Source organism: Panicum virgatum, chromosome 9N (genome assembly GCF_016808335.1).
Source record: "Panicum virgatum strain AP13 chromosome 9N, P.virgatum_v5, whole genome shotgun sequence".
NCBI lineage: Eukaryota > Viridiplantae > Streptophyta > Magnoliopsida > Poales > Poaceae > Panicum > Panicum virgatum.
In genome coordinates, this window is record NC_053153.1 from 65,079,852 (window position 1) to 65,100,958 (window position 21,107).

At 48.7% G+C, this 21,107-nt stretch overlaps 2 protein-coding genes across 3 annotated transcripts; one reads left to right on the forward strand and one right to left on the reverse strand.

Annotated features, from left to right (window-relative positions):
• Nucleotides 1-262: 262 nt before the first annotated feature.
• LOC120692065 (phospholipid-transporting ATPase 1-like) lies at nt 263-13,032 on the reverse strand. Of its 2 annotated transcripts, XM_039975277.1 has the most exons (10): nt 12,594-13,032; nt 11,969-12,151; nt 10,229-11,806; nt 5,129-5,453; nt 4,144-4,999; nt 3,836-3,959; nt 2,988-3,207; nt 1,587-2,045; nt 1,228-1,511; nt 263-712 (listed from the first exon to the last, which is right to left on the reverse strand). In XM_039975277.1, the coding sequence occupies exons 2-9, from the start codon at nt 11,976-11,978 to the stop codon at nt 1,310-1,312; spliced, it is 3,774 nt and encodes a 1,257-aa protein (XP_039831211.1). In that variant the 5' UTR covers nt 11,979-12,151; nt 12,594-13,032; the 3' UTR covers nt 263-712; nt 1,228-1,309. The 2 variants fall into 2 exon arrangements, with proteins under 2 accessions (XP_039831211.1, XP_039831210.1); XM_039975276.1 differs by having other exon boundaries at nt 10,229-12,151; nt 12,594-13,010.
• A 7,159-nt stretch (nt 13,033-20,191) lies between these two features.
• LOC120692392 lies at nt 20,192-20,798 on the forward strand. Its single transcript, XM_039975666.1, has one exon. The coding sequence runs from the start codon at nt 20,254-20,256 to the stop codon at nt 20,734-20,736; it is 483 nt and encodes a 160-aa protein (XP_039831600.1). The 5' UTR covers nt 20,192-20,253; the 3' UTR covers nt 20,737-20,798.
• Nucleotides 20,799-21,107: the final 309 nt, after the last annotated feature.

Genomic DNA, 21,107 nt, shown 5'->3' on the forward strand with positions numbered 1-21,107 from the left:
TGTCACAACAATTGACTTGCGTAGAATTTGAAACGGGGATGTGGCTTCAAGTCTGCAATAGCTCAACCCCTCGCTTTAACGGCGAAGAACATCAGATAAAAGAACGTCCACATAGTAAACTCGTGCGGAACCCGTATGCATGCTGCGTCACTCAATGCTTTCGGATTATCGGTATCCATGGAACCCGTAAGCATGCCTCGTCCCTCAATGCTTTCGGATCATCCTAGTACTCGCAATTTCATCCAAAGATTACACCAAGGCAAGTAAAACTGAGACATCATGAAACAAATGCCCAACAAGTTGGATGGGTTTTGAAGAGACTAGATTACAGAACTGAACCTTGTATTGCTGTAAAACGTAAGATTCCGACTGGACAAGCCACTACCCAAACGCCGTTACAGCTGGAAGAAAATGAAGGTGGTTATATAGTCAGATGATACAGAAGGCTGGCAGAGTGCGAAAAGAATTTGTATCTATTTACGTCTTTATTTCCTAAGCACAGACTACCACAAACTCTACCTTAAAATACAGTGTATGTATCGTCTTTCCCATATCTGTACATTTGTCATTTGATTGATTAAAACCCCCGAAGGCCCAAGCCATTGTTGTCAATACCAGTACAGTCAGTTCCCTTTGTCAGCCCGTTGCATTTTCAAGTTTCTTCCGCAACCCAAATTTGTATACCTTACCAAATTTGTCCTCTGCGTATGATCTAAGACCATGGTTTTCAAAACAAAAAAGTTAGTTACAAGTAATAGGTCAGCACTGGTACATGCAGAAAACAATAACAGCTAGATAAAGTGAAGAATGTCCACATCCGCTGACAGATTACTGAAACTGCAGATCAAACAATTTTTAGTCCTACAGAAGAACGGCTAACTCCTGATGCATGCACAAAATACATATTACGATAATACATTCCTCTGCTGTGTGGAGACATGTTCAACCAGGCTGTAGTAATTTGATTTATTCTTGACAATTGTTAGCTAAAAATTTAAACAATTTTGAACCGTAAGGTTGATAATGATGCTAGATTCATCATGGAAAGCAATTTCGGAATTTATCATTTTTCTATGTGCAATAATATATTTTACAGAAATTGATAGTCAAAGTTTCACATTTATATTTGTGAACGGAGGCTGAATGTTCGGAAATCTAATAATGTGCACAGTGAAAATGGATCTGAGGGTGAATACATCATATAAAAGGGTAACAACTAGAACTTACCAAAATTTTGACAAAAATCACCTCAACAAATGAATCAACACAGCCTCAAGTCAATTGACAAAATAACCGTGTGCAACTGCTGTTAGCTTATATCACTTTCAGGCCTTGAACCAAACTGCTGAGGCAGCTTTTTTAAAAGCTCAGCTTCTCTTGCTATTTGAATATCAGATGGCCAAAAGGTCTCATGTATTACTTTGCAAAGGAACCGAGGCAGCAACCCAAGGCCTATTATAAGACAAACACTCAGCCAATAGGTAGTTGAAGCAGCCATGTTGTATATTGTCCTGACAGGAAAAGGAAAATAGAATCTCATGACGTTTGCCTTAGGTAGTAAAGTAAACCATTCAGCCAGAACTTACCCGTAGTTAGGGAAAACTGGTATTGAGTCTATTAACACCATGCACAAAAACGTAGCAGCTATAGAACCCCATACGGCAAGATGGGTAATAAGCACCCATCGTCGAATGTCCATGGCCAGATGCATATTGACAATTATAACCACAGCAATTGTCCACAAACTTCCCATACTCCATATGTCCATTGTACTGATATTGTATGTGAAGAAAGGAACATAGAAAAGGACAAGGCTTTGCCACACGGTATCTAGCATTGTAATCCAGAAGAGTGACAAGTTGTAGCCCTCATTTCGAAGCCCAGCCTCATATAGTCTCGGGTAATAAAGAAGGGTATTATGACTCAAGTCCTTGTCGAGAATGCCAACTACTACCGTTGGAACTGATGTGTATATAAGGGAGTAGAAAACACTACTCCAATCTGTTAATGCTAGAGTTGCAGAGTAAGCTGTATGTAAGATATACCTACAAAGATAATGAAACATTCAAATTTCACAATTAAGAATATTATGATAATAGCATTGGCACTTGGCAAACTATAATGAATCTCAAACGAACAATTACAATAAGTTGGTAAGTCCTAGACTGCCTGATTCTCCTTAAATAAAGAATGTACATGTCAAACTTTCAGTAAATCAAGATTTAAGTGATAATAAAAACGAATATAACTATGTGCAAATGATCTCTACAAAGAATCATACACGCCACATGCACATGAATGTTCAGATCAATTCACACAACCAAACGGCCAACAATTCAGTCTTCTATAGTACTTCCTCCGTCCCAAATTATTAGTCATTTTAGCTTTTCTAGATACATAATTTTGCTATGCACTTAGACATCTATAAAAGCCAAAACGACTAATAATTTGGGGATGAAGGGAGTAGAAAAGAAAATTTAAAATTTTTACTCCCTCCATTTTGCAATGTTCGTTCAGTCCAACTACCTAGATGCTGTGTTTCCCAGACACCCGTGTCTTAATTTTTTTGCCAAGTCGGATACCCCGCACCCGCATCGGATTCCGACACCCGTGTCGGATTCCAAGTGTTATTTGCCGTGTCCCCAAAAATTCTAACGAATTGGACACCCGCACCCGAGTCGGACACCGACACCCGCACCCGTGTCCATGTAACACTACCTAGATGACATAGTATTTGATTATTGTTTAGTACACCTATGTCAAAATTGAACTCATTGGATAGATCAGTAGTTCATCTATCAAACAATATCAATAACAACCAGATTTCATAGAAACATACTTAGCTTTTGAGCCTCCTGGGTACATGGACTGACAAACATTATGAAACAGAGGTAGTAATATGCAATGGACATTCTGAAATCTAAATGCTCAAGCACTGAAGAAAAAAGGTTTACAGAGAATGCAAGCATAGCAAGGGGAGCTCGTACCAGAAAAGCATTAGCACAAAGACAGCATTGCGGTAGAAGTTGTAGAGGATCATGTAAGCGATGCGCTGATAATTCCAGTGCCCATGTACAAGAAGTAATCTCTTCAGAAAGCGAAACTGTCCCATAGCAAAGTCTGAAGCCATCACTGCCTGACGGCCTTCTTGACCACATATACCAACACCAACATCTGCCATCTGTATCATTGAAACATCATTTGCCCCTGCCAAAAGATGAAACAGGATCACAATTAGGAAGGAGTATCAAGCATAGTCTACTGTTTACTTGGAAGGTCAAAGAATGGGGAAAAAATATGTAGTCTCACAAGAATAAGATGACAAAAGAAAAATACGTGAAAGTATTTGTCTCATTCTGCGCAATCAGACATTTCCATCTCTATATGCACCGCTGAAAGAAATGCTTTGCGCTAATTGTTAGGCTCAACAGATAGTGAATTAGTAGAATAAACCATTACCAATACACACTTGAACTGGACTCTCTTGAAATGCAGCTATCAGTTATGGTCAGATAAATAAAACAAAGCATCCAACATTTATGAATGCATACAACATAGTATTAAAATAGGTGCAACCATACAACACCAATATCGACAGTATCATTAATCTGGGATGCAGTCAAATATTCTAGCACCATTTGTGGATAATGTGGTTCACTTATAATGGGAAAACTAAAAACGAAATCGATTACTAGAATTTCAACTCTAATTTAAGAAGGTTTTCATCAGCTATTATTAGCAATCAAAACTAAAATTTCAAACAATTGATTGGTCAAAGAATGAGCAAGAAAAACATGAGGTATTATCTGGAAAAGAATCAGATTCAGTATCTCACCGTCACCAATCGCCAGGGTCATGTCACTCGTTCTGCTTTTAATCAAATCAACAATGCCAGCCTTTTGCAGTGGAGCAACACGGCAGCAAATGACGACTTTACACGAAGTTGCCAAGTCAAATAACTGTAAATAGAAAGTAGCAAAAAGTTAGTTAATGAATGAAGGCACAACAAATCTACTTCAACTTGATAATAAAGCTGTTGTACGTGCAATGAAGGATGGTCTGTAAAAATGGTTGTGCAAATCAACCAATAAATTAAAATATGTGACAGTTATAACACATCAACCAGTGCAGATGAGATCAAACCTCTGATTCAAGGTCTTTCTCTAGGATATACACAAGGGAACTCCCATCAATTATCAGTGCTAGCTCGGTGCTGTCAAAATTCGTCACTTTCTCACTGTACTCTGACTTGTCCCTAGCAATAACTCCAGTTAACTCGAAGTTTTGTGGAGCACTTCCAGACATGTGACCATTTGAGGACCTCAATTTCGAAATATCACCATTGTACAAATCATCTGCACCTTGTGGATCCCTTCGAAAATCAGCCGACTTTATTCCAAATTTGGCTTTAGCATCAGCTAGAAGACGCCTGCACTCAAACTCCGATGAACCATTTATGATAATCGAATGCATGCTTTGAGTCAACAACCGACATGACAAACCAATTGATATGGCAGTTTCTTGCTTATCTCCTGTGAGAACCCACACCTTGATTCCAGCCTGTCGGAGGGATTCAATGGCCTCAGGAACACCATCCTGCAACTTATCTTCAATTCCAGTTGCACCAAGAAGAGTCAGATTGCACTCTACTAGACCAGCTGCCTGACGGAGCTTTGCTGATCTCTCATGCATGGAGGTACTAGCTTCTTCATACCTCTCCTGCCATTCAATGAATTCTGCATCTGTCAGATTTTTCGAACCAATCACTAAGGTCCGTAGACCCTCTGATGAATAACCTGACAGATGATCTTCTGTAGCTTCTCTAATTTTAGCGTGCAATGAATCATAAAGCCCATCACCAATCTCTACTTTCAAAATGCTTAGCATTGATGTATCAGCACCTTTCACGAGAACCTTTACATTGTGGTCTGGAAACCTTACAACAACAGACATTCTTTTTCTCACACTGTCAAATTCATGGAGACCAAGAACATCCAGCCTGGTTATAACAATTAGTTAGTAAATACACCCTCAAAAAATTTATAAGGTATGAAATGCTTTCCTTGGGACTGATAACGGTGGTAGTTACAATTTCATCACAGAGAACTTAGAAGGATGCGATATTTACCTTAACCTCTCCCCAAGAACATCTATAACAATGTGACCGGTCGTTCTTTCCACAAGAGTATACCCGTAAGCAGAAGCTGCAGTTACTAAGGCCTGCTCATCAGGTGACTCTCCCTGGTAATCAATTGCGCCAATTTCATCTACTTTGTTTGTCAAATCGTGAGTATTCTCTGTGCCGACTGGGATTACTGTGTTGCATGCAGCCAGGGTAAGGAAAAAATCATGAGCAGCAAGCCTTTCCTCATTAATCAATGGTTGATTCAGAAGTGCCATCAGTGCCGAATCAACATTGATTTTGGACTTACTGCTGCTTTGTCTCAATGACTCTGCAAAATAAGACAAGCTAATGAGGTGTAGAAAATAAATGAAGAAAGACCACAACTAAGCCCACAATGAAATCACTAGATTTGCTTGCGCAGAGATAAGAAATCTGAAGGATTCTGAATTTTGCATAGTATGGACCAGCTTTCATATACAATTTTTATAAAATACAGGACCTCAGGCAGGAGCCAAGTGGTTGTTCATTTAATCCCAGACACTTATTAATTTTAAATTCAGACATTCTCACTATGGAATATTCTAGCAGGGACTTGGAACCATGGTTTAGACAATGTTATAGCTGGTCTGCTATCCTAGTATAGTAGTACCTAGCAAAGTAGCAAACTAACACCCAAATGGGCAGACCGCAGATACAGGCTTCTGTTGTTTTCATCATCAAGCTGTGGTAAAGGTAATCTGTTGTCTTCTGATTGGAACACAGACTTTAAGGTAAAATACTTATGATTTCCTATGAAATTGTTTGGGCAAGGACCACCATGGAAATGAATGAGTTATATGACATACAGGTTCAATTATTTGTGCAAACAAGCTGCAAAATACAGAACTCCAACAAAAGGAGGATAGGAGGTGGAAATTTTACAGCTGATCAAGAAATCTGAACGATTGAGTTCAACCTAGTACATAGTAGTGATGCCTGTAGGAGAGAATAATTGTGTGTATTCCTCCAAACCCTAGAAGGGTGGGATATATAGATCTTATACATGGGCCTCTATACATGGCTCACATATACACCAACACCCCCCCCCCGCAGTCTGAACTACCGGTGCAGGGTGTTCAAGACTGGACAAGAAGAGAGTACAAAGGGCAAATACCCCCCCCCCCCCCCCCCCCGCAGCCACAACTAGCCACCGGCTACGTTGAGGCTGGAGAGAAACTCCGAGAAGGTTGAGGAGGACAGTCCCTTGGTGAAGATGTCAGCAAACTGGAAGGTAGTCGGGACATGGAGTACCCGAACATCGCCGATGGCGACTCTGTCGCGCACAAAGTGTAGGTCAATCTCCACATACTTCGTCCGCTGATGCTGGACGGGGTTGGTGGAGAGATACAAAGCGCTGACGTTGTCGCAGTAGACGAGCGTGCTCTTGGCGAGCAGGTTGTGGAGCTCCGCCAAGAGGTGTCGTAGTCAGGACGCCTCCGCCACGCCGTTAGCGACAGCCCGGTACTCCGCCTCAGCACTGGAGCGGGAGACAACCGGCCGCCGCTTGGACGACCAGGAGACCAGGTTGCCGCCCAAGAAGACGGCGTAGCCAGAAGTGGAGCAACGAGTGTCCGAGCAGCCAGCCCAGTCAGCGTCGGTGTAGACCACCAGCTCAGCAGAGGACGAGCGGTGAAGCACCAGGCCGAGGTCCACAGTGCCACGGACGTAGCAGAGGAGACGCTTTAGCGCAGCAAGGTGTGACTCCCGGGGATCATGCATATGGAGACAGACATGATGAACAGCGTAGGTGAGGTTCGGCCTGGTGAAGGTGAGGTACTGCAAAGCGCCAGCCAGACTCCGGTAGGTAGTAGGATCAGCCACCGGATCACCCAGACCAGCAGACAGCTTCGTCTGAGTGTCGACAGGAGTGGAGCAGGGCTTGCAATCAGTCATCCCAGCCCGCTCTAAAATATCGAGTGCGTACTGCCGCTGGTTAAGGAGAAGACCAGACGAGCGAGGCTCAACAGTGACGCCCAAGAAGTGGTGGAGCTGACCCAGATCCTTCATAGCGAACTCCTGCTGCAGAGAGATGACACTCTGAAGCAACTGCTGACTGGAGGCTGTGAGCACAATGTCATCGACATAGAGCAGCAGATATGCAGTCTCATCCCCACGGCGGTAGATGAAGAGAGACGTGTCAGACTTGGCCTCGGTGAACCCCAATGTCAGCAAGAACGTGGCGAACCGAGAGTACCAAACCCGAGGAGCCTGCTTCAGACCATAGAGAGACTTGTTGAGTCGGCAGACCATATCCGGACGACTCGAGTCCACAAATCTCGCAGAACGGGAGGTGGAGTTGTCAAACTCCCGCCCGTTGTCACACTGGACGGCCTTAACGGTGAGGCCGAACTGAGTGGACACCCAGGCAAAGAAGTGGAGGAGGGTGGGGAAAGTCTCAGACTTGGCGCGCAAAGGAAACGTCCAAGAGTAGTGCGAGAAATCATCGACCACCACCAGATAGTACTTATAGCCAGAAAGACTAAGAACAGGAGAGGTCCACAGGTCACAGTGAACAAGATCAAATGCATGCGTCGCATGCGAAGAAGAAAAAAGGAGCCGAACATGACGACCGAGCTGGCACGCATGGCAGAGGGGCTCAGCAGGAGCCCTAGTACTAGGAACATCGGTACTACGACTGAACTGAGCCAAAACGTCGCGGCCAGGGTGACCAAGACGGCGGTGCCATGTGGTGGAAGACGGCGTCGCGGCAAAAACAGCAGACCAAGACGGCCAGGGCGAAGAAGAAGGCGAGAGTGGTGCAGCGGAAGAAGGAAGGCGAAGGGTGTAAAGGGGCCCCGTGCTGTCACACCGGAGTAGCGGACGCCGGGAGGCCGAATCCTTTACAGTGAGGCCAGAAGAATCAAACTCGATGGAACAAGAATTGTCAGCTATAAACTGACGAATGGAAAGAAGGTTATGAACCATCTGCGGAGCAACAAGGACATTGGGAAGATGAAAGGAGCCAGGAGCAGAACCCACGGCGGTGACAGGAAGGCAAGACCCGTCACCAACCATGATGAAAGAAGGACAAGAGGGGTGTGGGGGTCGGGACAGAAGAGAGGATACCGGCATGTGGGGTGGTGTGGAAGGAGATACCCGAGTCGGCGATCCACCCAGTGCTGACCGGCGGCGTCCGCCCCATGGCGCTGAAGGACGGCGCCAGTGCGGCCTGATCCCACCCCCCAGGCCAAGTCGGCTGCTGGCTGGATGGAGCGGACGGGGTCCGGGACGGCGCAAATAGGGGAGCAGCAGCGGCGAGCATGGCCGCCGGCTGGGGCTGAGGACGAGCCCCCCCCCCCCCCCCGACCCTGAAACGGCCACATCGGGATGCCCCCTGGCCATGGGGCGCTAAAGGATGGCCAGGGCGTACCTCCAGGGCCAGGAGCAGGATTGGGAGCCGGAGTCGGGTCCAGAGTGCCTCGAGCGCCACCACCACGTCCCCTCCGCCGACGACGCCCTCGGTCTCCCCCACCCCCGGTCTGGCCGGTGAGAGGAGCACCAAAGAGGGGGTCGGGCGGGTCGATCCGGGGTCCAGATCCAGAGGGCGGAGCCTGGTGGGAGGACTAAGCGCCGTGCTCGGTGAAGGGGACGACGGGAGGGACAAGGAAGTAGGGCTTCTCAGCGGCGACCCGACGAGTGAGCGTCGGCCGCGAAGCGCTCGCGCTCCCAAGCGAGGGCAGCCGCGCAGGCCCGCTCCTGAGCCGCCTAAGCCTCGGTCTTGGCGGCGAGGAGGGCCGCGGCGAGAGCATCGTCGGCCGTAGCAGCTCCAGCGGCGATCGGCTGCCCGCGGAAGGCGGCAGCGGCGAACGGCGCGTCTGCGGGGGGCATACCGAACGCAGGAACGGGCGCCGCGGGCGCGGGCACGGGCGCCATGGGCGCGCGCAGGAGCGCGGGCGCAGCCACTGGCGTCCGCGCGGCCTGCGCGGCGGGCGCGACGGCCTGCGCGGGGTGCACCCGCGCGGCCTGCGCGGCGTAAGCGGCGTGCGCCCGCACGAGCTTGGCCTCGAGGTCTCGGAGGGCGGCCGCGAGGCAGGCGGCGGCGGATCCGGCGGCGCCCGTGCCCCCTGCAGCAGCAGCGGCGACCTGCGCCCGTGGGCCGGTGCGCTCGCAAGCAGGCAGCCCAGCAAGCGCGCCCGCGCAGGCCGCGCCCACACCCGCACCGGCAGGCGCAGGGGCTGGGGCTGGGGCTGGGGCTGCGAAGGCCGCGGGAGGCGCGCCGGTGGCGGCAGCTAGCGCGGAGGGCGGTCCTGCTCGGCCTTGCGTGAGCCTGGTGGGAGCGGGCCCAGCCCAGGAGCAGGCGACCCAATGGGCAAGGGCGGGCAGGACAAGGGCGAGCGGCGGGACGGATCCGCCTCCTCCAGGGCGGACCCGGCCCAGCCGGCCTTCCCGTCGTGGGCGCGCACCCCGAGCGAGTGCCACGCGGAGCTCGGCGTCTCGGCAAACCGCGGGCTCAGCACCGAGGAGGCAGCCGCGCGGCTAGAGAGGTACGGGCCCAACGGGCTCGAGCAGCACACCGCGCCGTCTGTCTGGAAGGTCGGAGCTGGCGCGCAGCCCAGGCACACAGTCGTGCCCGCGCCGGCCGCGCCCACGGCGGGGGCGGCGGCAGCAGGGACATCCGCGGCGGGGGCGTGCCAGGCTGGGGCGGCGCCCAGAACAGAGGAAGCAGGGGAGGTGCCGCCGGAAAAGGAAGAAAGGGGGGAAGGAGAGGGAAGAGAGGGGCGGCGCCAGCGGCCGGCCGGCCATGGTGCCGGCGGCGGCGGCTACAGCTAGAGGAGGAAGAGAGGGAGAGGGAGAAGGCTAGCTGATACCATGTAGGAGAGAATAATTGTGTGTATTCCTCCAAACCCTAGAAGGGTGAGATATATAGATCCTATACATGGGCCTCTAGATGGGCCTCTATACATGGGCTCACATATACACCAACAATGCCTAGATTATGGGGGGCAACTATGGTTGCTTCTCAGTTTTTTTCCTAGAGAACAAGTTATCTAAAAGGTTAATCAAAGTTCTTAGCACAAAAAAGAAATGGTTGGTCCAAAAAAAAACCGAAGTCAGAAGCCTTGCCTGTAGTTCTTATTTCATGTGAAAAGTCACTAGTGACTTGCAAAGAACTTCCATAATTCTTCCCAAAGATGCTAGCTTGCTGAAATTCCATTTTGTTTTGTGTCAAGGTGCCTGTTTTGTCTGAAAATATGTATCGTATTTGGCCTAGGTCCTCGTTGATATTCAAGGATCGACACTGAAATCGTGAGCCTGAATTACTGTCATACATGCGTGTATCTCCAATCATGAAGTATGACTGCCCCACCCTGACTAGCTCCATTGTGATGTACAGAGATATGGGTATCATGATCTGAAAGATTATCACAGAACTGAGGAAGGAGAAAAATATCTCTAAAGCAATGCCATAAAACTTGAAATCTTTTCGATTCTCCCGACCGAAGGTGAAGTACTTCCTTCTGTAGTATGGCAGGGCATCCAGGTTTTTAGAGTTTTTAAACAGCCAAACCCCCATCCCTGTAGCCACAACTGAGCATGTGATCAAGAGGAAAGCTGATAACCAAAGGGTTTCCCTGTTCATGTAACTCTCTAGGTTGCTGCTCTTTGAAGGAGATATCGTGCTGTTCAACATAGCTTTTGTCTCCTGACCGGCATACACAACGACCCCAATAATCCATTCTGTGTTTTTAAGCTGACATCCACGTAATACAATGTTTGATTGTCCAAGTGGAATCCTCTGATTGTTTAACTCCATGGTAGCTGTAAACTCATAGATATTTCTGTTGGGCTGCTCACATTTGATCAAGCCTGAATATGAGTCATCGCATACCATGGCAGTAGTTTCCTGGCGAGCATACCTTGTTTTTAGGTTTGACTCTCCATCTAAATTCATAGTTTGGATATAGGCTATACCATTTGGATCACTTGTACCCAGCAACACCATGTCGCAAGGCATAGTTTCATTGGCATGAATTTTGACCACCTCCCCTGCACAAATGTTTTTCCACTTCTTCAACCGGAAATCGCCATGTTGAAGGACAAGTGCCTCTCGGTTATTTTCATTTCTGTCGGACCTGTGACGCCGCCAGTCTTCATATCCATCTTTTATAGCAGTCACAAACAACACAAAAAGTAGCGGGAAAAGAGAAGCAGTTCTTCCAAATACAGCTAAAGGAGGGAGCTGGTTAAGAGCAGCTATGACTAGGAAGTATACGTATGCCAGGCGATGAAACTGTATGAAGAGGTTCTTAGGCAGGAAAGTAATCAAGGTATACTTGCTTGTCCTGATCTCGTTCCCCGTGAATTCATATCGATCATTTGTCCTGTTAGGATCATTGATGTAAATTAACCTTGGTTCATGCTCAGATGAAAAGGGATCTTCAAACTGTGAGCTCTTATTCCTGACTCTCTGGGAGTGATTTGTCTTCTCATTGGAAGTAGATACCATCCCGGTCTCTAGGGTTGATGGAGAACGCTGCATCTCCATCGCACCACCCCAAGAAACCTTCCGCTGCCTCTCCTTCTGAGAGCATTCCACCGAGAAACGATGGAAAAAGTGTGAATCAGTGGACTGGAAGCGCTCTGACACACTTCTCACATCAGACTCCTCTCGACGATATTCTGGCTCAGCCTCCCTTTCATCTGCAAGGTTTACAGAAGCCGTGTCACAATCCTCGTACAGTGATGAAGAGAATGAATCAGTAGGGCAGAGGCAGCCTAATGAGGCTACCGAAGGCCGAGCAGGAGCCTGCTGCTTTGAAGGTGAATCTGCACTTCCGGATGCTGACAGGAGCAAGGGCTCACCAGTAGTCATATATAACTGCCACCTCTCAACCCCTGCATCATCACAATAAGGACTCCAGCTACAAGAACAGGCTCAGTTGCACGATGCAGGACTGCAGCACGCTGTGTGCTGGACTCATCTCATCTTTGCAGTTTGCACGATTTAGCACCATGCACAGCTCCACAACTACAGAATACTCCAACCTATTGAAACAAAACATACAGCAAAAGCTTTAGTTTCATCAGTCCATGTACTACTGTAAGGACAGTAGATAATACGACTTGAGCACAACTCAACGAATATAAAACGAAGCTGGATCAAAAACTCCACTAGCTTCTACTGAATGCAGGTTACTTCAAGTAAAAAACAGCTGAATTAGCAACTACTGAACTTCGTAGATGCACAAAAAGGAAAACAATACTACTTACGCGAAGGAAATACTAAAAATCTAATCAATCAATCGAGTACCGATTCAAGCGCCTAAAACTCAAATTTCTCTAAGCTGGATCAAACAATTCGCTTCGCTTTACCGAAACAAAAGTAGCCGATAAACCCCCAAAAACAACTTTACACGGAACATTTCCCAGATCGCGCCAAACGTAGACAACCGGGGGACCAGGAGCAGGACAGGATCAGGACACGCACCGGCAGCAGAGCGCCTCTGGATCGAGCCAAGCCAATGCCGAGCTGGGCGTGCGGCGGCGCGCTCCCTGTCGGCGCGGCGGATCCGGGCGCGCGCCTCTGGCGGATCTGGCCGCGCGGCGGTAGCGGAGGCGGAGTCGGCGGCCTAGCGGCGCCGCGCTCCCGGGGTCGGGTCGCGCGGATCCGGCGGCGCCGCGCGGTGCGCCTGGGGCTCCGCCTGCGCGACGGCGGACGGCGACGTGGCGAGGGGAGAGGAGGAGACGGCGGGCGGCTGAGGTGTGTGGTGTGTGAGACGAGATGAAGTAGTACTTTTTTTTTGTTTTCTCTCGCCTTTTTTCTGTCTTCGTTTTTTCCGCGTTGGTGAGATCGGGAATTCGGGGCCTCGGGGAGGAGGGGAAGGGAGGGAGAGGGAGGCGCTGGAGAGCGAGACGGGTGGAGGAGCGCGCGTGATTTCGTGCGTCGCTGCGTTGTACTGGGACTTTGGGCCGGGGGTTTATTTCCAGTTTTGCCCAGTGCCCACGGCGTTGGGTCATTTGAGGGACGAGCATAATGGCCCTGTTTGGGGGAGCGGCAGCTTTTCCAAAAGCGCTTCCTGGAGAAGCTCACCCCGCTGGTGTAGGAATCAGCTTTTGGAAAAAGCTAGCTGTGCTGTTTGGGGAAGCTTCTCCAATAGAGCTTTTGGCGAGGATGGCGGCGCGGCGGTCCAAGCAGAGGGGAGGGGCGGCGGCCGGGCAAGCCGCGCGGAGGGGAGGGGCGGCGGCGCCGCGGCGCGGCAAGCCGCGCGGAGGGGAGGGGCAGCGGTGCGTCGATCCACGCAGAGGGGAGGGGCTCCCAGGCGGAGGCGGCCGGCGAGCCGAGCTGCCGGGGCGTGGAGGCGGCCGCGGATGGATCCGTTGGGCGGAGCTCAGCAGAGGCGACCGCCGGGCGGAGCTCGGGTGGAGGCAGCCGGAGCTCGCAGCTCGGCTCGCCGGCCGCGAATGGAGGGGGACGTCGGGGTGGGCTCGGGTGGAGTCGGTAGGAGCTCGAGTGGAGGCGGGTAGAGCTCGGGTCGAGGGTGGATCCGTCGGGTGGAGCTCGGCGGAGGTGGCCGGCGGGCGGAGCTCGGGTGGAGGTGGCCGGCGGGCGGAGCTCGGGTGGAGACCATTAAAGGTGGCGAGGAGAAGAGCCGCCGGCGGGGCCGCGCGGAGGGAGGGCGGCGGGTGTCGATGGATCTGGGGCGGCGACCTCGAGGGAGGGGGACGCGTGGAAGGGAGGAGGGACGCCAAAAGCTCGGGAAGCTGCTCCGATAGAGCTTTTCCACTTGTAGTGTAAAGAAGAGCTTTTGAAGCTTCCGCGGTTTGGAGAATCTGACCCCGTTTGGGGGAGCTTGTGGCTTTTGGAGCTTCCTGGAGAAGCAAAAGCTCCAGGAAGCTCCCCCAAACAGGGCCAATGTCTCTGAGCTGATTCCGGCAAGTACAGTTCAGGTGTGGTGTGGCAGTTCGAAATCTCTAACTTCTTGTGCTGCCCAACAACCTTCAACCTCTCTACAGCTAAAAGGGATATTTTTGGTAAAGAGTGCTTGATTTTTCAAAGTGCCCTTGAAAATCTTGTCCAGTACTGCCAGGAAGCAACTTTTTTTTGCGAAGGGGAAGATATATTAAATTGAGGAACAGTACACCCCCATTTTACATAAAAGATCTTGAAGGAAAAGAAAATTACAAAGGAGTCCGAAGAGCTGCTGTTCGTCTTCCTCTTCTCAGAGATCCCGTTCGTTGAACTGAGCTCCGATTCGTCTGCACCAGGACCAAAATCGAAGCACCCACTTCCAGATCCACCACCGGCAACCTCCAGAACTTGGAAAAGCCGCAAGAACCACCACCCCAGACCTCCTGTCGAGATGGATTTGAGCCATTAAAAGGATATCGGCGAGCTCACCGTCGGGGGAAGAGCAAGAGCAAGCTCCAGCAACTCGACATCACCAGAGCAGAGGGTGGCGCTGCCTCCTCCCACCGGAATCAGCAGCCCACCAGAGATTCCGCAGCCGACAACTCCGACCCGGAAAGAGAAGCTCACGGGGGAGCACAACAGATCCCTCCCCAACGCAAAGAGAAGGACCACGGGGAGGATCAGTGACTTGGCCAAAAGATCGTCGAGGTCGACGGAAAGACTGCCGTCGTCGTCGGCGAAGACTTGCAAAGCAGGGGAAAGGATGTTCCCTTCTCGCACAAAAAGAGGAAGTCACTGACCTCCCGAAGATCTCACCGGGGATGAAGCCGTACTCGTCGCCATCACCGGAGATCACTCTTATTCGCCAACAGGGGAGCACCATCACGGCCTCTACCCCCGGCAACCGTAGCTGCACCGTCGTCGCAGACGGCAAGTAAACCGAAGGTCTAGATAAAAAAACTATCTAACCTATATACATCCGCACGCCGATTCACTGGCTCGCCTCCCTCTCCGGCGCCGTATCGGCTGCCGGAGAGGAAGGGAGCCGGCGAAATCGCCGCCGGAACCCTACCTCGCCGTCGCTTCGCTTTTGCCCTGTCCCTACTGTAGCAAGGGGAAAGGAGGAAGGGTCGAGAAGACTCGGCCATGCGCGCCTTGCCGGGAAGCAACTTTTGATACCCGTTTGAGTGGAGATAGCTGGACTTTCTTTTTAAAAGACTTGCACGGTTTCCATCAAATTCTCCTGACGAGACGTAGGTTAGTTTTGCAATAAAATGCGTAATTTTTTTTTGCAAAAAACACGACTATTTCTCCTAGCGTATAATAAGGGTGGAGTGATTCCTCCATTGAGGAGAGGGTGAAATCAGATTTATTTTCCATTATCTAGAAAAAATCTCCTAGCATAAATGAGTCAACCAATAACCAATGAGCGAATAGGCTTCCTTTCCCTTGTCTTCTGCACTTATGTGTTTCAATCCAAGAAATTTATCTAAATAACATCATATGGCTAGGATATCAGGATAACATTATCCAAAAAGAAAAAAGTTATAGAGATGGAAAGGCACATGCAATACTTTTTGTTTCCTTTTTTTAGTGCATTTCATATATGTGATTTTCTTTTTTTCATAATTATTTGATTCCCTCACCTAAATATCATAAAAAGGTAGCATCTAGGTGAAAAGCACATTTGTTGATTCTGAAGTAATTTCCAGATTTAATGTGGAAAGTAGTTTTCACATGCCATTTCTTTATCTTCTAATACAAATTCCCATCTCATGAAAAATTCTAAAAAAGTTTCTTAAGAAAAATAAAGGGCTGGCCTTTAAGATAATTGTTATTCCACTAGCACATATCGTTGCTTTGTTTTTGTAATGGGCGCCCAACGTGATGCATCGGTTGGAAAATAGCATAGCCATACAAATCATTTCAACGTGTAGCACCTCTTCAACATTAATATTGCTAAGATATTGGTATAGATAAAATGGTAGGATTGTTGATATTGGTCTCACCCTCATTGAAATAATATTCCCACTTAAGACTATCTTTCAAACAAAGTGTTACTCTTAAATTTCTTAGGGTAATATTGATCTTTTGTTTTGACTTAAACAACTTTTTATGAAGCATTGTAGAGATAGAAACACTCGCATATTGCAAGCGTACATACTCAACTCTACAGACATAGGCATGCACACCCTACTCTATATCCATTTAAAAAACCTGCTGTGTGATAATTTTGTTTATTATCATCACTTTGTGAATCAAGTACTTGAAAAACAGACACATATTACATGGGAGAAAATTCAATTACAAGACTCAGAAAGGTACGCATTCTATTTCTCACCTTTTCGTACTACTAGCGAACAACCAAGCATATTAATCATCAGTCGTATTACTTTCGCAATCAAAAAAGTTTTCTTTCCCTTTTCTTTCCTTAGTAGCATAATCAAGCGCGCATTTTCGATAAAAGAAACGCATGCGCTTTTGCGTGTTTCCATTCCACGGGAGGAGGCGACGTGAAGAGAGGTCCTCGCGCTTCTCTTGTTCCGCTCGGAAATCAACGTCCTGTCCTGCCACATCGGCTGGCCCCCACAGCTGTCGTCCTCCCGGCCGAACTCGCATTCGACGGATCATGGATCGGATCGCAAGCGGAGTGCAGTAGTGGATCCAGATCATCTCACTACCGCGTCGGAATCCACTAGACGTCTAGCCTATGTGCTCTGTGCGCTGTGCTAGCGAATCTCATCGCTGCGAACACGGACTCTCGGCCTCTCGGGCATCTGGGCCGTGTGATGTACGGCTCCCAAAATCCGGACCGGCGGGTCTCACGGTCATGGGCTCATGGCAGAGTTTAGTACTCTAGCCTATGCATGCTGTGAAGTTTTTAAAAAGAATTTTTTTTATATTTGAAATATTAAATATAGACTAATTACAGAACTCATCTGTAAACTACGAGACAGATTTTTTAAGACTAATTAATATGTCATTAGCATATATTTACTGTAGTAGTTACTGTAGTTATTTAGTGTCTAATCATGATCTAATTAGGTTCATTAGATTGGTCTCGTAATTTATAAGTAAATTATATAATTAATTTTTTATTTTATTTAGATTTAATATTTCATGCAACGCAGAGCGTGATTGGTTTGCGGACGTGTGCAGCCTGGCTCGCACAACAGATCCTAGCTCCCGCTAGCCTGGCTCGCTGGATGCGGCAGCCTTTTGTTTGGCTCACGTTTGCAATCAGAGATTTTGTTTGGTTCACTGTGTAGCACCGGTCCGGCTTTTTTTTTCATCTCAGTGCACGTTTCCCCATATGTCTAGCTCGCACCGCGCGAGCCTGGCCGCCCAGAAACGCCCGATTTGGCTGCATGGCGTGAGCCAGGCCCAGAGAACCTTTTTGCATCGCACGGACCAGGCTCAAATGCTACTTCACCTAACCAATCATACTCACGCTGCATCGATTTTTTTCATTTTTATATTTAAAAAAATTAAAATTTCAAAAATATATGGCAGTTTCGAAAAATTTCAAAACTATACCCCTGTCGCCCCCTGTCTGGGCGACAGGGGGCCTGTCGCCCCCTGGATGGGCGACAGACCTAAATGTAAAAAAAATTTACATTTAGGTCCTGACACCCGGGATGCATTAAACAACGAACTTGTAAAATTTATATAAAATCGTAGAAAAATAGGAAAAATACAAACTCAACTGTTCTGGATTCTATGAAACAAGATCTACAACTTTTGTTATATAAAGTTTTTCATTTGATCAATGTATCTTGCTCTATTTTAAATACTAGTTTAATGCACTTTTATTTAAATCTCAAGATTCATCCTTTGGATGCAGGTCATCTTTGGCTAGAGTGTTTCATATGGTGAGCATAGGCTTGTACAAAATTGGTAGATCCAGAAAACATTTCTAGAATAAGTTTTTAAATTAAATCTTGCAATATGTCTAGTTTAAATGGGTTATTTATCCATGCTGCTATACTGAGTTTTAGAAGCCATAACTTTTACAGTACCATTATTTTATTTCCTAAGAGTTATAAAAAAAGTTTGGTAAATTTTAGATAAGCACAACTAGACCAAATGAATTATGACTAAGGTAAATGCACTAAATCAAGAAAAATAGTTCTTGTACCTAGAAAAATTTGAAATAATTCATTTGGTCTAGTTGTGCTTATCTAAAATTTACCAACTTTTATTGTAGCTCTTAGGAAATAAAATAATGGTACTATAAAAGTTATGTCTTCTAAAACTCAGTATAGCAGCATGGATAAATAACTCATTTAAACTAGACATATTGCAAGATTTAATTTAAAAACTTATTCTAGAAATGTTTTCTGGGCCTATCAATTTTGTACAAGCCTATGCTTACCATATGCAACACTCTGGCCAAAGATGACATGCATCCAAAGGATGGATCTTGAGATTTAAATAGTGCATTAAACTAGTATTTAAAATAGAGCAAGATAAATTGATCAAATGAAAAACTTTATATAACAAAAGTTGTAGATCTTGTTTCATAGAATCCAGAACAGTTGAGTTTGTATTTTTCCGATTTTTCTACGATTTTATATCTATTTTACAAGTTCGCTGTTTAATGCGTCCCGGGCGCCAGGACCTAAATGTAAATTTTTTTTACATTTAGATCCTGTCGCCCAGTCAGAGGGCGACAGGCCCCTGTCGCCCAGGCAAGGGGCGACAGAGGTATAGTTTTGAAATTTTTCGAAACCGCCAAATATTTTTGAAATTTTAATTTTTTTTAAATACAAAAATGAAAAATCCGGCGAGCCAGGTTCGGCGGCCTACAGCTAACCAATCAGCCCGTAAGATTCTTACTCGATGTGATAATTTTAGAATTTAGAATTTTGTATCTAAACAAAGGACTAGTGATAAATTCTTTTTTGCGGACTGTGCATGAAGACGAAATTTGCGGCGAATTTCTTCGCATCAGCAGCCTCGCCCGCTGAACTTCTTCTGAATGCTGCTGCACCTGCACTTGCGCAGCTTGGGTTGGGGGGCAGAGCGCGGACCGGACAGGGGCCTTGTTTGTTTTTTTTTTCCCAACAAAATTAGCGCGCACGTTTTCCGAAAAGAGAATCTCGCATGCATGACGTACTAAATGAAGTCTATTTTTAAAAATTTTTAGGGATGAGTGTAACTTTTCACGACGAATCTAATGACGGTAATTAATCGATGATTAGTTACAGTGATGTTACAGTAACATCCTCTAATCGCGCGGTCAAAGGCCTCATTAAATTCTTCAAGGTCACTAGCGCGGGGTTCTGAAATTGGTTTTGTAAATTGATTTTGTAAATTGATTTTGTTTGACACCGAAATTAATAGTCAAAGTTGTTACTATTCTTAGCGCGCTATAACTGTAGTGCGAACCAAACTAGGCTCGGAAGATCCGGGGAACCCATGCGTGCGTGCCCGTTCGCCGACGTGGATCCGTGAACTTTTCCGGCTCGCGTCGTCGTCGCCTCGTCGATTGTTCGGTTGGGTTCGGGAGTTGGGAGTTGGGACCAGCCTTTTGCCTCCGCCATAGTGTTGCTTACCCCCACCGAGTGTTGAAGCTAGGCTACGCAAATTTCTGTTCGCAAATCATTCTTTCAAAGAAAAAATCATGTGGTAGCGCCTTGCCGCGCGGTCGGTCACCGCGGGACGTTGCGTCTCGAGCCTCGAGATCTCTGGAGCCGCCTCGCCACGATACCACGATACTCTTTTTCGTTGCGTCGGGCGAACAGAAACGGAGGGGAAAACTCTACTTGCCGCGCGGTTCAAGCCACCGAGTGCGTGTTCAGCAATGAGCACGAGATGTGGTCATGTGGGACGTCAGCAACTGGACCACCCGTCCGCCCACCGCCCATGGCCTTGTTTGGCAGCACGCTTGAATCCTAGCGCTAGAGGAGAATCTCTCACATGAAGGGCTGAATGAAGTCTATTTATAAAATCTTTTTAGGGATAGGTGTAACTTTTCGCTCGTGGCCCGTCCGGTCACCCAGCCACGGCGGGAGCCACCTCTACACCCCTACCCAACGCGTGGTCGCCCCACGTGTCGCGCCGCGCGGTCCCGCGCATGCGTGCGACGCGCCCCGAATCTTCGAGGCCCGGACCCCCGGCACACGGATAAAGCTGCCGCATCCAGCATCCCCCACGGCCGGATCCCCCGACGCAGCTCTCCCCTGATCCCCAACGTGTTCACCGCTCCCGACAAGAGAGCACGACGAGCGATCACATGCAGCCCGTGTCCCGCCTGGCCCCCGCGCGGCCGCATGCGCGCGTGGCGGTGACGACGACGTGCCGGGCCCGGGCCACGGCGAGCCACGGCTGCGCCCGCCCCTCGCGCGTGGCTCCGGCGCCGCAACCGCGCCTCGGCCTGCGCGCCCGTGCGACGTCGTGCGGGGGCGGGGCGGTGGAGCCCGTCGAGGCGCGGGAGGACGCGGAGCCGGCGGCCGGCCAGGCGGAGGAGCCCGGGCTGGCGCCGGAGGAGCTGGAGGTGCTGGAAGAGGCGGCCATCGCGGGGGCGGACGAGGGGCGGCGGCCCACGGACTACGACCGCCGCGCGCACATCTTCGAGGAGAGCTCGCGGGTGTTCCGGGAACTCAAGCACCGGCGCGACGGCGACGTCGCCGGCGAAAGCGGAGGCGGGCATGGCGGCGTCGCTGCTGGTGTCACGGTGGCTGAAACAGGAACAACGATCGAACACCAGGTTGGGTGAAGCTGAAACACTGTTACTTGGCGGACGTGTACGGTCGAGAAGGGGTCAAGCATGTACGCTACGCTTTTTTTTTTTTTGGGGGGGGGGGGGGGGGGGGGGGTGACAACATGTACGCTACGCTTACCCGTCAGGCAGCGTATACGTTATGAACCGGTTGACGGTTGTATTGCAACGTTGATGCTCGGACAGCTTGACTGACGCGAACAACTTTTGAGTTTTCCAAATCCGAAGCTCGTTCAATTCAAGCTGCGACTATAACGTGGCGTACATATTTGTTCCTGTCACCATGGAAATAAAAGTTCAGGCAACCTCCGTAGTTTTCCTTCAGGAAACGAAGAACGTACCGTACCTAACTGAAGAAGTGCATTCCA